Raw genomic sequence first — 15,709 nt, 5'->3', positions numbered from 1 at the left:
TATTTATAAGGATTGAGGATGTGTGCTACTTAAAACATATACCTTTATTTAGCATTCATTTATCATACTTGGTTTATATAGGTTTGCTACTTATAAAAACACTGGGTCTTTTATTTATCGTGTTCCTTTATGGGGTTTATGTTTATAGAGGGGGGAATGTGCTTTTATACGTGTTAAAAGAGGAGGCGGAGGGGAGGGTGGGCGGGAAGAAGGTTAGCAGGACCAAATACATCAAACAAGCTTATTTTTCATTTCTTCCAAAGTCCGTTAAGACAGGAGGATCACCTGCCACTGAAAGGAAAAAGTTTAATTACCGGTACGAGAGAAAAAAATGATCATTGGAAATATTTTACATAGACAGAGAGATAAATTTACGGCCGACACCAGACTGTAAACAAATTGACAAAAACGAGTCAATTTTTTTACCCCCTAGTGCGGCGAGCGGGTGAGCCTACAAAGCACCAACAACAGAGTGCGAGTTTTCTACAGAGGCGGAGACTGTGTGGTGGGGCGATTTTATCTGTGGCAAGATTTAGGGATGAGAGGGGGAGCTGGCCGTCTTCATTCTCTTCAGTTTCACCATTACATCACTAGAAACAGCATGTACTTAGTCTCATCTCCATGTGTTTCATTATGTTACTAAAATGGCGCCTTAATCCCGTCTAGATATGGCGCCTTAAGTATTTCCATGCTCGTTTGTATCACCACGTTATTAGAAAAGACGCCTTATCTCAGTTTAAATCTGGCCTTGGAAATTAGGCTCGAGAAACTATTACTTCGCAGGAACACGAGAGGAACTTAGAATGAATATCGCCAGCCCTAAGATAAAGCACCCTAAATCTTGCGCCTCAGGTAAGATCGGCCCACCTGCCACTCGAAGTACTGTACTGTAGCGCTGCCTTACCACCTGACCGCTGGAGCCGGGCATTGGGCGGGTCTGTTGGGCGATGGTAAGATTGTTAATAGGCTACCATCTTGGGGGTCGTGGTGATGGGGTGCGGGTGTGGATGGGCAGCTCCTCGTGAGTGTGAGTGTGTGTGTGTGTGTGTGTGTGTGTGTGTGTTTTACTGCTTATGTGTGACTGAGTTTGGATGATTGAGATAGTGTGAGGGATTAGTATTAGTGTCTGTTTATGTTAATTCTGACGTACTATGTGTGTACTGAGGAGCTTCCGGTTAAAATAAAATCACACCTGACCATACAAAAGGACTGACACACTAGACCACATCAGACCAACTGGCCTGAGAGTCTTAAGGGGAGGGGAGGGGCATTCCTGACCCTTTGACTGCTAGGATGTCAATTAACAAATTAACTGATAATGAACGAAATGCATGGGCGCACTCATGGCTGTGAAAGGGTTACTGAAGAATTTAACCCTCTAGTTTTCTGGATTTTTCTCAGTAGATCAAAAATTCCATGGCGTTTGCCTAAATGATATACCCTATTGCATCCATAGCAGACAAATGGGTTTTTAAAGAGGGCAGTCCAGGTGAAAACTGAATATTGAAGTATTTTGAATCAGGTCACATTCTTTGGGGGAAAAACATGGACAGACTGAGCAAGTAAACTGCTGTTTGTATTCTGAACAGACAACACACATGCACCACAGACTGTGCACAACATTTTTCGTTTGCAATTTTTGTTGCAAACAGGACATAAATCAAAACAGTGTCAAAACCAATAAATAAGCGAGTCAACTATCCCTTTACAGTGTCTTGAAACTGTGTCAAGGTCTAGAGATATCTCGATGAATTAATGAAAAATAATTACGATTACTTGGGCTTCAACTAGTTCTGAATTCAAGAGGTACAAAGAATGACAGAATCTAAAGAGACATTACTTAGCAACTCACTATTAATTTTCATAAATGAATGTAATTTCACATCATCAAATGGAAAAGATGTCAAACAAAGAGATTTTAATACTCTAATCAGTAATGATCAAGAGTATTCGAATCTGGCTTCATTAGTTCAAGCCCCAAACATATTTATAAACCATGTCACACCAAGATGACAATGATCTATTCAGTAATAATCATGCATATTCGAATCTCGCTTCATTAGTTTTTATCTCCAACATGTCATGTATGTCAAACTATGGGAGATTTTAATGAACTATCCATTCATAATCAAATGTATTCGAATCTTTCTTACACAGTTTCGAACCGAAGACATGTATAGGGATTGTATACCTCGACTGTGCGTCCAATTACAGAGATATAACATGTCTGTACGTCACATACACTTACACAGACACACATATCGGTGGAATCACTTCACTATTGGGCTATGGAATACTAAGTGCGTGACAGCACACATAAAGCCGTATTCTCAATGGCACATGAGACATCACAGCACCTTGCCTTATTGATTTATTTCTCATAATTCATCCTAATACTCTCTTGAATGTTGCTTATAACTTTCAAAAAAAAAAAAAAAAAGGGAACATTTCGAATCATCACATACAAGAGGACATAGATATAAAACACAGCATCACTAAGGGGGTGCTGAGAAATCTCCCATGTTAATGGAGGTACGCTCTACATCTCTAAACACTAACTCCATTAAAAAAATCTATAGGGCAAATGGATAATCAGGTGAGGGAAACCAGACTACCAATGAAGTCAAAGGAAATCAAAGGAAAAAAAATGGAGTCTGGAGATATGAGTAGAGTGTTAGTGGATATTCAGTCAATGATGTCGGCTGGATGACACGGCTTTATGAGCGTGCATCCGAAATGTACAGAATTCTTCCAACACACTGATTTTCAAAACTCTACGCATGTCAGTCACTTGTTGGTTTGGTCTGTTGTTTGAAATATGCCAATAATATCTAATCATTATTCCTGGACCATCAGTTTAAATATTTTGTAGCTTCAAGAAATGAGGATATGATCTGAAACATCAACTTATTCTTCCACCTTCATGTGTTGGAATATTCTTTAAACTCCTTCACTACCACGATGTCGTTAACTTTTCATCTTTCATTTATATTTTATTTATTCTATTAATCATTTATGCTAAAACGGATATCCATTACCGCAACGTCCTTATATTCTTGCTATCGCCAGGCAATTTTATTTAGAGAAGTCTGACAAGGAAAGGGTTAGAATCGATCGTCATTAACTCCTTCAATGATGTCTCTACTTTTGACATTAAATCTGTGTCATAGCCCAAGGGCGAGACTTATATGGGTGACACCTTATTTTTGCTTTTCTCTTTTCATCTTTTTCTTTTTTTCTTATGTTACCGCCACTCGAAATTACTTAACTTTATTTAGACACCAGGTAGTGAAGGGAGCGATGTCTGGTAATGCCTGATACAAGTACCCACCCAGAGAGGAGAGGAGCTACGGGAGAATAGGAGAAATAACTGGCTTACTGGGGACAGAACACAGAAGACTCCGCCGACAATGGGTGCTACCAAGGAACACACTCTACGTTCACTGTCCTACTTGTTACTGTCAAACCTCTTGCCTGGGTTGCATACTTTTATTTTACTTTATTAATCTGAAGTAAAGTAGTGTGACTTTTATGCATGCTAACTTAATTTTTGTGGAATTGAATACTGTGATTTTTATGTGAAATTGAATATAATCTTATTTTCCATTCATGCCAGTGTGAATGGACTGTATCTTTCTGTGATCTTGACTGAAGTGTGATATTACTGTATTAATAAAAGAAGTGAATACTACTACTTTCGTTGATCAACAAAATATCATATGGATTCGATTTGAGTACATCTTGAATAAATTACCATCTGGCATATGGATTTTCTTATTTAATTTGTTTTTCCTTCCTCTGTTTATCTTCTGTAAAAAAAAAAAGAGATTTGCAAGAGGCTTCACAAAACAGAGACATTCACACTCCTTCACATCCCAGTCACACAAGTCCTGTTATAGCACTTCCGTCGTCTCGTCAGTCTCACAGCAAGTGCGTCCTGGCATTGTTCTCAAATCTACATTACCTCTCATTATAATCTGAAATGCTTTAAGTTACCTATGATAATTTATTTTTGTACATTACTCCTTGGGTCGTCTTCTGTTGGGCTAAAGAGACTTACTGGTACCTCTTCCTTACTGGTATATTTCGCATAGGACAGGCCAACGTTTTATTTTGTATGTTATCGACGTAAACTATATCAAGTAAAGAGATATCATTAACCTTCTCAATACGGTGACACGCTTTACTGATCTGTTTTTACCACCTCCGTCAATTTTATTCAGCTTCTGGGACACCTCTTGAAGTGAAGGGGTAAATGAAGGTTCTGTCAAATCTCCCCAGTTCAAGAAGTTGCTCCAGAATTGAAGAATATGGTCTGACAGCGACAATGTAATGAAAATAGACACTGGTTTCACAGATGGCCTACACAGAAATATCAACGTGCCATATACATAAATAAAGAGGTAAGGAAGAGGTGTCATTAAGTCTCTTCAGCTCTACAGAATCAAATAAGCAGGAGAATCAAGAAACGGGGACTTCAGACCTAACTAATCTAACTTAACCTAACTTAGCCTCAGACCTAACTTGGAGACTCAACAAGACTTCAGTGGAGACCTATTTACGGGGGCTTCAGGGTGAACTTCAAGGGCCCTGACTTACCCTCATCTCAATGACGTAGCCGGTGATGGGGGCGCCACCATCGGATTCGGGTCTGGACCAGCGCAGGTCGGCATGGTCGGGGCCCCAATCGGTGACCTCGCAGTGCAGGATCTTACCGGGCTCGTCTGGTCGGGACGGGGAGGAATAAAAGGTCATGTGAAGCAAGGTCAAAGGTTAAGCTACACGGCAGAACCAAGATAAAGGTATTTCAGCTTTCTCAATTAAAGGTAAGTGGGATGAAGAGTGAAAATACAGAAGACATCCCTGTGATCTCGGGGAGGGTCGTTTTCTATCTTACTCAGCTCGTCACTGGGACTGTTCACGAAAGTTTTAAAGGTTTGAAGTTTTAAAAAAGTACACAGAATTCTTTGCCGTGAAAAAGTAGTCCTGGAATACTGACGGGAAAAAAATAATATTAAGATCCTGTCACTCAAATCACATCAATGATTAGGTACCACATCAAACATCTATCACCAAGATCACAGTTTCAGTCGAGAACCCTACCACCACCAAGCTATCATTCTCACTCACTTCGTAAACCACAGTAAGTCAAGAAAACCCACGAACATTCCCCACACCTTCCATCCCAAACCTGGAACTCACAGTCACCACATATGCAATCCAATCCTTCATATATAGGATCCAATTCCATACGATCCAGTCCTTCAGATATAGGATCCAATTCCATACGATCCAGTCCTTCAAAATATAAGATCCAATTCCATCCGATCCAATCCTTCAAAATATAGGATCTAATTCCATACTCACCCCACGGATCCTTTGCCAGAATGACCTTAGGATGGACACATGGATCCGATGCCCCGAGTTTGTTGCTGACTGTCACCTTAAACTTGTACTGCTTCTTGTTCTCCAGGTCCTCACACTTGAAGCGGAGTGGCTCGTCGGCGGGAATCTCTGCTATTTGAGACCATCCGCCTGTCAGGGAAGAGGCAAGGGTTGGGGTGGTGTTAGTGTTGGGGTAAGTTGAGTGAGAAGGATGGTGTGTGTGTGTGTGTGTGTGTGTGTGTGTGTGTGTGTGTGTGTGTGTGTGTGTGTGTGTGTGTGTGTGTGTGTGTGTGTGTGTGTGTGTGTGTGTGTGTGTGTGTGTGTGTGTGTGTGTGTGTGTGTGTGCAACTTCAGTGACCTGTATCATTCTCTGTAGCTATCAGAAGACTAATGTATTTCGTAAAGTGTTTTGGCTGAAGCGAAGATGTAGCCAATTTCTGCAGCTGAAGAAAGGTACATGGTAAGAGTTTTTGCGTGTAGATAAGAACCAGCAATGAATCTGATGTTGCTGTGATATGTACCGGGTATTGGCAATCGAATCTGATGTTGCGGTGATGTGTCTAGTTTTCCCGAAATTTAGAAGGAACTAGGTTGTCATTTCCAGTATACTGAAGATGAATTATTTCCCGGACATGTGAGCAAATGTTGGCCTGTCGCTTAAGTCATGTCTTTAGAGGAGTCAGTATATGCAATGTCTGGAGTCTGTGGTGAGGAAATATGCTTCAGGTCTTGGTTTTATCCGTCGCTACAGAGATGTCTTATAAAATTCAGAAACGGAGTCGAAGATACTCAAAATACTCCGAAGTCAGTGAGAAATGCGGAAACATCAGTAAAACAGAGATGACCAAGACATTAGTCATTTTTGAATTCCAACTTTGAAACTTCGCGGATGGAGGGGCCGTGGTTTCGTCGACCAAGGAGGCTTCAGTACACATTTTCCTTCACAGTTCATTCTGCTTATTATTATTAATATTATTTTTTTGACATTGGTGATAAGAGCACTATTTGGAATTTTGATAAGCTCACTGTTTTGGGTGTTGGTAGGCTCACTGTCTGGAATTCTGGTGCTTCATTGTTCGGAATCTTGGTGTTTTGGGATTTCTTTTATTGCTTGGTATCCGTGCAAGTGATTCAGGTGTCACTGCTCGGCGTCATAATTTTTCTATTGGCGTTTCCATTATGGGACTTAATCTGAATGGCTGCTATATCCCGAACTGTGATATAAAAAGACGGGGTGGAGTTAGCGGGGAGCCAATAATCGATAAAGACCAATAATAGTACTTAAAGAACGAGAACTATCAGCTGTAGAGCGCCACCAATAACCAGAAGTGGGGCGCCATCTCCACCTCACTTGTGCCACACCCCACCCACACCTACCACAGCCACCATACCTACTGCTGCATCGTAGAGTGTGCATTTGTACTTGGAGCTCTGGCTGGGCGATTTCTCCGGCAGTAGAGGTGGCTGCTAGTGACCATGTAGCCGAGGATGAGAGACGTGACTACTATAAGGCACTGCGACAGACCGTGATTGTGAAGTTTAGGGAGTATCCAGCGAACACAAATGCGGCTGACAGAGATCGTGATTTGGCGGGGACGTGTTCCAGGAAAGCGGCAACTGGAACTGACGAGGCGCTGAGGGAACGTCTAGGGCAGCAGCGACTGGTGGTGATTAAAATGACTAAGTTCTGTGGCTATCAAGGTGTGGAAACTTTAATAATTGTATATGTAAAGATCCCAGTTACGTAGTAGAGCTGGTTGCTGTCGAATTCAATATACGAGAAGCTTGTTTATCTGCTTTCCCCCTGGTTATGCATGGGGTACAGAGTCGCAAAGTTCATGGGCTGTCCAACTCTGGGGGTCCGTAGTGCACCATGCCACATTCTAGTATTCTCTTCATTGACACGAATGGTATCTATCTTTTTTATTACACTTACGCTTTTTCTCGCTTGTATTGTCATTTCCACACTTTATTCAGCTTCGGAAAGACCTCATTGAAGGGATGAAAGAAATTTTGTAATCCCTCCTCAATCAAATGCCCATCAAATTTGCATATGTAATCGGCAAGTGGCTCAAATCAAAACACGCAATAATGACGTGACATGTGCAGAAATAATGTGACATGTGCAGAAATAATGTGACATGTGCAGAGATGAACTGGTAAACAGGACGTGATGCTGACGCCTTGGTCGACGCAAACTAAGGTAGTGTAAAGCTAGGGACAAATGTTGGCCTAAAACTTCACTCTCATACTTGCCACTTCACCTTACGTCACCGTCGTTTTTCCCGGCAGCTAATACGTCTTATAATGCCCTAAACCGTCTCCTCTGGGTGACACTGAGCTATTGAGAAGTAGCTGAGAGATGCTGGGTATAATTCTCAGCCCATAGATGAGTCTCTGTGATACGATGCGTCAAGGAAGAGAGTGAAAGACAAGCCATAAGTGTGATGCAGACGATGAGAATGAGCAGGCCAACTTTTCTCCCTACCTGTATCAATACCTGAGGCCCTGAAGAGTGTGGCGACATTCTTCTTGACTTGGGAAATTCCTCAGCACCCCTTCTTTAGCGATTTATTCCACGTGTTACACCTTTATACCGTCTTGCATGCTATTTACCTGTTACCGATCCCTGCATCAGTAGCATACAAGAGAATGTCAAGGTGTACAAGGCAAAATATACAATCGCTGAAGAAAAGGCGTTACGAAGCATCCCAAGCCAAATAGAAAACGGATGATGGAGAATATTTTGGGGTTACTGAAGCCCGTCACAAGCAAACTAACCCTTTCAGAAGATGACATCCTGTTTTCGTTTTTTCCATATCAACAGACGATTTTCTTCAGCTTAGGAGAGGCCTCTGTTGGTGAAGGGGTTGGGGGAGGCCACACCAACCCCTTCAGGTCGGAAAATCTCTCCTAACCCTGACTAAAGTAACCGTCTGACCTCAAAACCGTCTGACTTAATAAAAACAAATGACGCCATCTTAGTGAAAGGGAGTTAAGGTGTAGCGAACACAGGTCAACAGTTTAAGTGAAGCGGAACACATGAGCAGTTTAAGATAAGCGGCACAAAGTCAAGCAGTTTAAGCGAAGCAGAATAAAGCGCTCGACTGACTACAAAGAAAACGTTTTAGGAGAGAGAATTCCACAAACGTAGAAGAGAACGTTTTAGGACAGAGAAATCCACAAACGTTATAGGGAACGTTTCAAGAGCGTGAATTCCACAAACGTTCCCTCTCTGTTCAGGGACTTGGGTTCAAAATTTGGGACTAAAAAAACTAAGTAAAATGAACAACTTTGGTACGATGGGAGGTGTTCTGGTACGATTAGGAAACTTACTAACACCTCTTCCTTACCGATTTATTTCCGATTCTGCTCCGTTACTGTAATGTTGTGTGCTATTCGTGCATTCTATATCGATATCTAAAAGACGTAAGGAGCAAACCAGGTGATATGAATGAGGAGTTTGGAAATTAAATCGCTAAAGAAGAGGTGTTAAGGAGATTCTTCACCTGACGAAAATACCGCTTTATGTGATGAATGGATAGGTTAAGGAATATGTAAGCACGAGTAAAATAAAACGCCAGTGATATATATGATGAGAGGATGGAGAGCGAGAGACTAACAAGGAGAGTGTATGTGAGTGAGGTGCAGGGGGGGAGAGGGAAGGGGAGGATGAGATGGAGGAGTGGGGTGGAGAGGTATATGAGAAAGGGGTGTGTGAGCTCGGGGGAGGGCAGTGAAACGGCGGGGGACAAGGCGACATGGAGGCGATTTGTTGGTAGCCACCCCTTGAGGGATCGAGGCGTCTGGCAATAGATAGATAGATATAGTGAGGGAAAAGTAGTTGCAGAGTGATATAGTGAAGGAAAAGCAATTGCAACCCAAGCATTATCAAGACGTGAAGTTGCAGGAAATGAAGAAACACCAAGGAACAGGGAATGGGAAGTGGAATGAAATGCTGACCAAGGAACAGAGAATGAGTGGAATGAAATGTGGACCAACGGAACAAACAATGACGAGTGGAATGAAATATGAACCAAAGGAACAGAGAATAGTGAGTGGAATGAATTAAGGACCAACGGAACAGACAATGACGAGTGGAATCCATGCCCTTGAAACCTTAAAAATCCATATAAATTAACAAGCAATTACTAAAAAGCGCAATTCCATATATACACAGCGGCACACTCTTTCAAAATACCTTATACAAATTTTTCAAAAGTCTCCATCGCGCCAAAAAAAAAAAAAAAGTTTAAATATTATAAAAATCTATGGATACTGCTGGGTACTATTCGCTTTAGGGAAGGGTGATGTGGGGTTCTAGGGTGGAGAGGCCAAGGGTGTGTTCCTGTGGGCCTAGGAGCCTCCCTGACACCTTTTCGCTAGTGACTTATTTTGGGTCAATCACGTATATCATTCTCTTGTATGTCAAATCAGTGTCTATCTATCTGTCTATCTATCTACCGTATGTCTATGTTTTTCTATCTATATATCTATCTGTGTCTATCTATCTATATTTTTCTATCTATCTATGTCTATCTATTTCTCTATCCATCTACCTGTGACTATCTATCCGTATTTTTCTATCTATCTATCTGTATATCTATCTCTACCTATAATATCCTGCCTATCTATCTATCTATCTATCTATTGTATATCTTTTAAATGCCAGTTTGAATGAAAAGCATACAAGAGAATATTAACGTGACATAATAATAATAATAATAATAATAATAATATAGAAGTGATGTCAGATACTCTCCAGAAGCCTCACAGAAGGCCATATATCATGTTAGTGTTTTGTGAAAGTGTGAAAGAGAGTGTGAAAGTGTGAAAGAGTGTGAAAGTGTGAAAGTGTGAAAGAGAGTGTGAAAGTGTGAAAGACAGTGAAAGTGTGAGAGAGTGTGAAAGCGTGAAAGAGTGTGAAAGTGTGAGAGAGTGTGAAAGTGTGAAAGACAGTGAAAGTGTGAGAGAGTGTGAAAGTGTGAAAGAGAGTGAAAGTGTGAAAGAGAGTGTGAAAGTGTGAAAGAGAGTGTGAAAGTGTGAAAGAGAGTGTGAAAGTGTGAAAGAGTGTGTGAAAGTGTGAAAGAGAGTGTGAAAGTGTGAAAGAGAGTGTGAAAGTGTGAAAGAGAGTGTGAAAGTGTGAAAGAGTTAGTGAAAGTGTGAAAGAGTGTGAAAGTGTGAAAGAGTGTGAAAGTGTGAAAGAGTGTGAAAGTGTGAAAGAGAGTGTGAAAGTGTGAAAGTGTGAAAGAGAGTGTGAAAGTGTGAAAGAGTGTGAAAGTGTGAAAGACAGTGAAAGTGTGACAGAGTGTGAAAGTGTGAAAGAGAGTGTGAAAGTGTGAAAGAGAGTGTGAAAGTGTGAAAGAGTTAGTGAAAGTGTGACAGAGTGTGAAAGTGTGAAAGAGAGTGTGAAAGTGTGAAAGAGAGTGTGAAAGTGTGAAAGAGAGTGTGAAAGTGTGAAAGAGAGTGTGAAAGTGTGAAAGAGAGTGTGAAAGTGTGAAAGACAGTGAAAGTGTGAAAGAGAGTGTGAAAGTGTGAAAGAGAGTGTGAAAGTGTGAAAGACAGTGAAAGTGTGAAAGAGAGTGTGAAAGTGTGAAAGAGAGTGTGAAAGTGTGAACGAGTGTGAAAGTGTGAAAGATATTGAAAGTGTGAAAGAGAGTGTGAAAGTGTGAAAGAGAGTGTGAAAGTGTGAAAGAAAGTGTGAAAGTGTGAAAGAGTGTGAAAGTGTGAGATAGTGCAGGTATGAAAGTGTGAAAGAAATTGCATAAGTGTGAGAAAGTGTGAAAGATAGTGAAGGTGTGAAAGTGTGAAATAGGCAGGTATTCTCATCATTTAAGGAAGCTCCCTAACACCTCCTCCTAAGCGATTTATTTTGCTGGATATTCCTTATAATCCTCCTCTGTATCATTTAAATCATTCGAATACCACCACACACGGGATAAATTGCATACACACTGATATTAACCAGTCGTACCCAAAAATAAATCGCTAAGGAAGAGGTGTTACGGAGCTTCTTGAAACACCGATAGTGAAAGTGTGAAATGTGACAGTAAAGAGGAAGGAAAATAATTACAATACCTTATAAGAGAAAGAAGTACGACGAAGAATCAGCAATTAAAGAGAGAGAGAGAGAGAGAGAGAGAGAGAGAGAGAGAGAGAGAGAGAGAGAGATTCAGACAGGTAAATGAAGGTAGTGTCAGTCCTTTATCAACATTCCGTCACATTATTTCAGGAATTTTATATCCTACAGGCTTTACAAAAAGGAGATTTATTTTCCAACCTCGGAGGGAAGGAATAAAAAATAAAATAGTTTCGGCCACGAAAATACACCAGCCTTCAAAAATACTCCATGAAAGAAAACGGGGAAATGCGTAACCCATGCATTTCTTGGTCAAAAAAAAAAAAAAAAACTAACATCTATTCGAAAACTATGGATCTATTGAGCATTAAAAAAAAATCATGCTAATCACATTCACTGGCAACAATGGGAAAAAATGGGTTCTTATGGCTTTATTTGTATTTATTTTTAGTTTAGTTTAGCGTCCTACACGGCAGACTCGAATGCTCTACCCGTATTGCCAGACACTTCTAGAAGCTGTGTTTTCGCGGGCTTTGGAGGCTTCGTGGGACCTTTTCCTCGGCGATTTAGTTAGCGCCTTCCACTTTGATATTCCCCTTTGTGTTATTATATCTTACTATCGACAGAATTTAAAAAGAAGGAGAATATTCTGTGCCAGGAGCGGAAATTAACAGAGGAAGGACGAGTTGCCACCAAGCCTCGAAAGCACACAAAAACACGGGCCTAATTCTAATTCCAGAGACAAATATTTAAAAATGAAACAGATGCTCTAGTGACAAAATTCTAAAGTTCTATGAGATCTAGAGCGATATAGACGATTCAGTAGCTTTCTAGAGTAATTTAGACGATCTAGTAACACATTCTAGTGATATGGGCGATCTAGTAATATTCTAAACTATGCTCTTGCAGCCGCGTTCACTAGCACAAGAATATTTAGAGATTGTCCAGAGTAAAGCCTTTCAGATCGAGGACGCCATATTTATTCTAGTTGTCACCAGACTATTTTGTTCTCTCTCTCTCTCTCTCTCTCTCACACACACACACACACACACACACACACACACACACACACACACACACACACACACACACACACACACACACGACATCCTTAAATCGTCCGTAGCTAGCAAGAATTTAAAAAAAAAGGAATGACGTCCTCGTGCTGAATGTGTACGGTCAGCGAGAAATAATATATCGATTTACTAAACAACTTATATATTTCACCCTCGTAACTAAAGTCGCTTCCATACCGAATGCTTGCTGGTGCGGGCGGGTGCGGGAGTACTGTATCACCGTAACCCGTACAAGTGACCCTAGTGGACGCGGGCGGGTGAGGACAGGAACTTATACAGGTTAAAGTGATGCTGAATTCCCGCCCACACCAGCAGGCGTGTGGTATGGACGAACTCTAATATTTCTCTCTCTCTCTCTCTCTCTCTCTCTCTCTCTCTCTCTCTCTCTCTCTCTCGGGTGCACAAAAATCTTAGCTACGAGGGGAAAAATATCGCAAGACATTTTTCGTATCTGTGCTAACATTCATCTAACTTTCTCTTTGGTCAAAATTTTTCTCTATCAAAACCTCTAATCAGCCACAAATAGAGAAGTTCTTTATATCTGGCGCTCGTTTGTAATTTAATATGAAAAAAGAAAAAAAAGATGTTTATTTAAGTCATTTGGTAAACCTGTTGAATACTTGACAAACAAACTTACGGTCAATTCCCCTACCACTGCTATCGTCCGTTTTAGGATGAAGAACACGGGGCTGGGGAGATTCTGTGTTCCCTTGTTCTTGTTCTTCATGCCAGAACTGTTCTTAGTTATGGTAGGAGGTTGATCGTGCAGTCGTTCGTGCATCCGGATATTTGGTTATTTAAAAAAAGCGAGGTGTCCGTTGAGTTAACGCCGCACAGCCGAGATTTTCCTTAGTTACCCCTTTCACAACGCAGACACAGAAAACGGTAGTCAATAATAATAATAATAATAATAATAATAATAGTAATAAAAATCATCATCATCATCATCATCACTGAAGTTTTATTTGAAGACCGATCATTCTTTTTTTTGTTTTTGTTTTTTTAAGGAAGATCGAAGTTCTTTTTAAGGAGGATGAATCTTTTTTTTTTTTTTTTTTAAGACCAATCGATTTTAATTGGATAACCGATCATTTTTTTTTTTTTAGGATGACCAATCGATTTTTTTTTTAAGGAAGACCGATCGAGTTTTTTTTTTTTTAAGACTGATTTTTTTTTTTTTTTAAGACAGATCGAAGCTCTTTTTAAAGAAGGCCGATCGATTTTTTTTGAAGACCTATCAATTTTTTTTTTTTTTTTTTTTAAGGAAGACCAAAGCTTTTTTTTTTTTTAGGAAGACCAAAGTTCTTTTTTTTAGGAAGACCAAAGTTTTTTTTTAGGAAGACCAAAGTTCTTTTTTTTAGGAAGACCAAAGTTCTTTTTTTTAGGAAGACCAAAGTTCTTTTTTTTAGGAAGACCAAAGTTCTTTTTTTTAGGAAGACCAAAGTTCTTTTTTTTAGGAAGACCAAAGTTCTTTTTTTTAGGGAGACCAAAGTTCTTTTTTTTAGGAAGACCAAAGTTTTTTTTTTAGGAAGACCAAAGTTTTTTTTTAGGAAGACCAAAGTTTTTTTTTAGGAAGACCAAAGTTTTTTTTTAGGAAGACCAAAGTTCTTTTTTTTAGGAAGACCAAAGTTTTTTTTTAGGAAGACCAACCAAAGTTTTTTTTTAGACCAAAGTTTTTTTTTAGGAAGACCAAAGTTCTTTTTTTTAGGGAGACCAACCAAAGTTTTTTTTTAGACCAAAGTTTTTTTTTTTTTTTAGGAAGACCGATCGAAATTTTGTTTTTAGGAAGACCAAATTTTTTTTTTTGGGGGAGACCAATCAAAGTTTTTTTTTTAGGAAGACCAAAGTTTTTTTTTTTTTTTTTAGGAAGACCGATCGAAGCCCTTTTATTTTTTAAGAAGACCGATCAAATTTTTGTTTTTAGGAAGAACGATTGATTTTTTTTTTCTTTTAGGAAAACCAATCGATTTTTTTTTTTTTTTAGACGACAGATCGAAATTTCGTTTTCAGGAGGACCAGTCGAAGTTTTTTAAAAGACAGATCAATTTTTTTTTCTTTTTTTAAAGGAAGACCGATCGAAGTTTTTTTTTTTTTTTAGAAGACCAATCGGAATTTTGTTTTTAGGGCGACAGATCAATTTTTTTTTTTTTTTAAGGAAGACCGATCGAAGTTTTTTTTTTTTTTTTTAAGACCGATCGAAATTTTGTTTTTAGGAAGACAGATCATTTTTTTTTTTTTTAGGAAGACATATTTTTTTTTTTTTTTTTTTTTTTTTTTTTTTTTTTGCTGCTGCGTTGTGAAAGGGTAGCCAACACTCAGAATTATTTACAAACAGAGGCGCGTGTTCCATTATTATTCCGTTATTCTTTGGTTATATATATATTTTTTCTGGAATTTATATTGAGATTCCTCATTGATCTGTGCTTCTTACTGCAAGACATGGAAACCAGGTCTTTCACACGAGCCTAAGATTAATTAGAGGGGTGTTGTTCTTAGTCGTAACCCCAGTCTAATTGAGCATGATCCTAGAGGTGATAAGGAACACTAAGAAATTATCAAGAATTATGTATGATATTAAAAGGATATTATAGAGGACCATTTTAAAGTTGGTAGATAATTTTACGAAAGAATATGATATAAACACGAAAATTATAAAAGACCATTTCTAAAGTTATGTAAAAAAATCGTAAATTTATAAGAAGTGGTTAAAGAAAGCTGTATAATCCACTGAGAAAATTAATGAGCTTAAAATCTTCCTCTACTCGCAGTAAGAAAAAAATATAATACACAGATCTATGGAGAATCTCTTTTTTTTTTTCTGTGATTTTTTTTTATGAGCATGAGAGGCAGACACAAAAATAAAAATAAAAAAGGTAAATAGGGGTTAGTTAAAATTCTCTACCTGTCCGTTCCCAGATTCGCGGGTGTGACTCTGTTGGGAGAGGAAGGAAAAAACACACATTTAACAGGGTGTACTCATCTGCGCCTGGGACCTGCGCAGTGGGTACTTTTTTTTGGGGGGGACTCACATATTCAGTTTTTCTCTTTAATGGCAGGGGAATATGTTTATCTAAATATTTACTGAAGGCTTTATATATAGTTTTTAGTCAGTGGGTTCTTGTGGCAGCGAGGATAGAGGACTTTTATCATTATTATTATTAACATTTTC

At 39.3% G+C, this 15,709-nt stretch overlaps 1 protein-coding gene across 6 annotated transcripts in view; it reads right to left on the bottom strand.

Moving 5' to 3' along the window:
- The window catches only part of bt (projectin protein bent), a 269,793-nt gene that overhangs the window by 97,229 nt on the left and 156,855 nt on the right, over positions 1–15,709 (bottom strand). For all 6 annotated transcript variants that reach the window (XM_080270134.1, XM_080270136.1, XM_080270137.1 and 3 more), the window contains 3 exons: positions 15,443–15,472; positions 5,368–5,535; positions 4,600–4,724 (listed from right to left, as the gene is read on the bottom strand). In XM_080270134.1, the coding sequence (XP_080126260.1) occupies positions 4,600–4,724; positions 5,368–5,535; positions 15,443–15,472 (323 nt within the window). The remainder of the gene's footprint in view (positions 1–4,599; positions 4,725–5,367; positions 5,536–15,442; positions 15,473–15,709) is intronic.

The sequence above is a fragment of the Coenobita brevimanus genome, chromosome 39 (assembly GCF_032717465.1).
Source record: "Coenobita brevimanus isolate Jiangsu-jjx chromosome 39, ASM3271746v2, whole genome shotgun sequence".
In the NCBI taxonomy this organism is placed as follows: Eukaryota; Metazoa; Arthropoda; class Malacostraca; order Decapoda; family Coenobitidae; genus Coenobita; species Coenobita brevimanus.
This window is presented reverse-complemented; position numbering and strand designations above follow the sequence as displayed.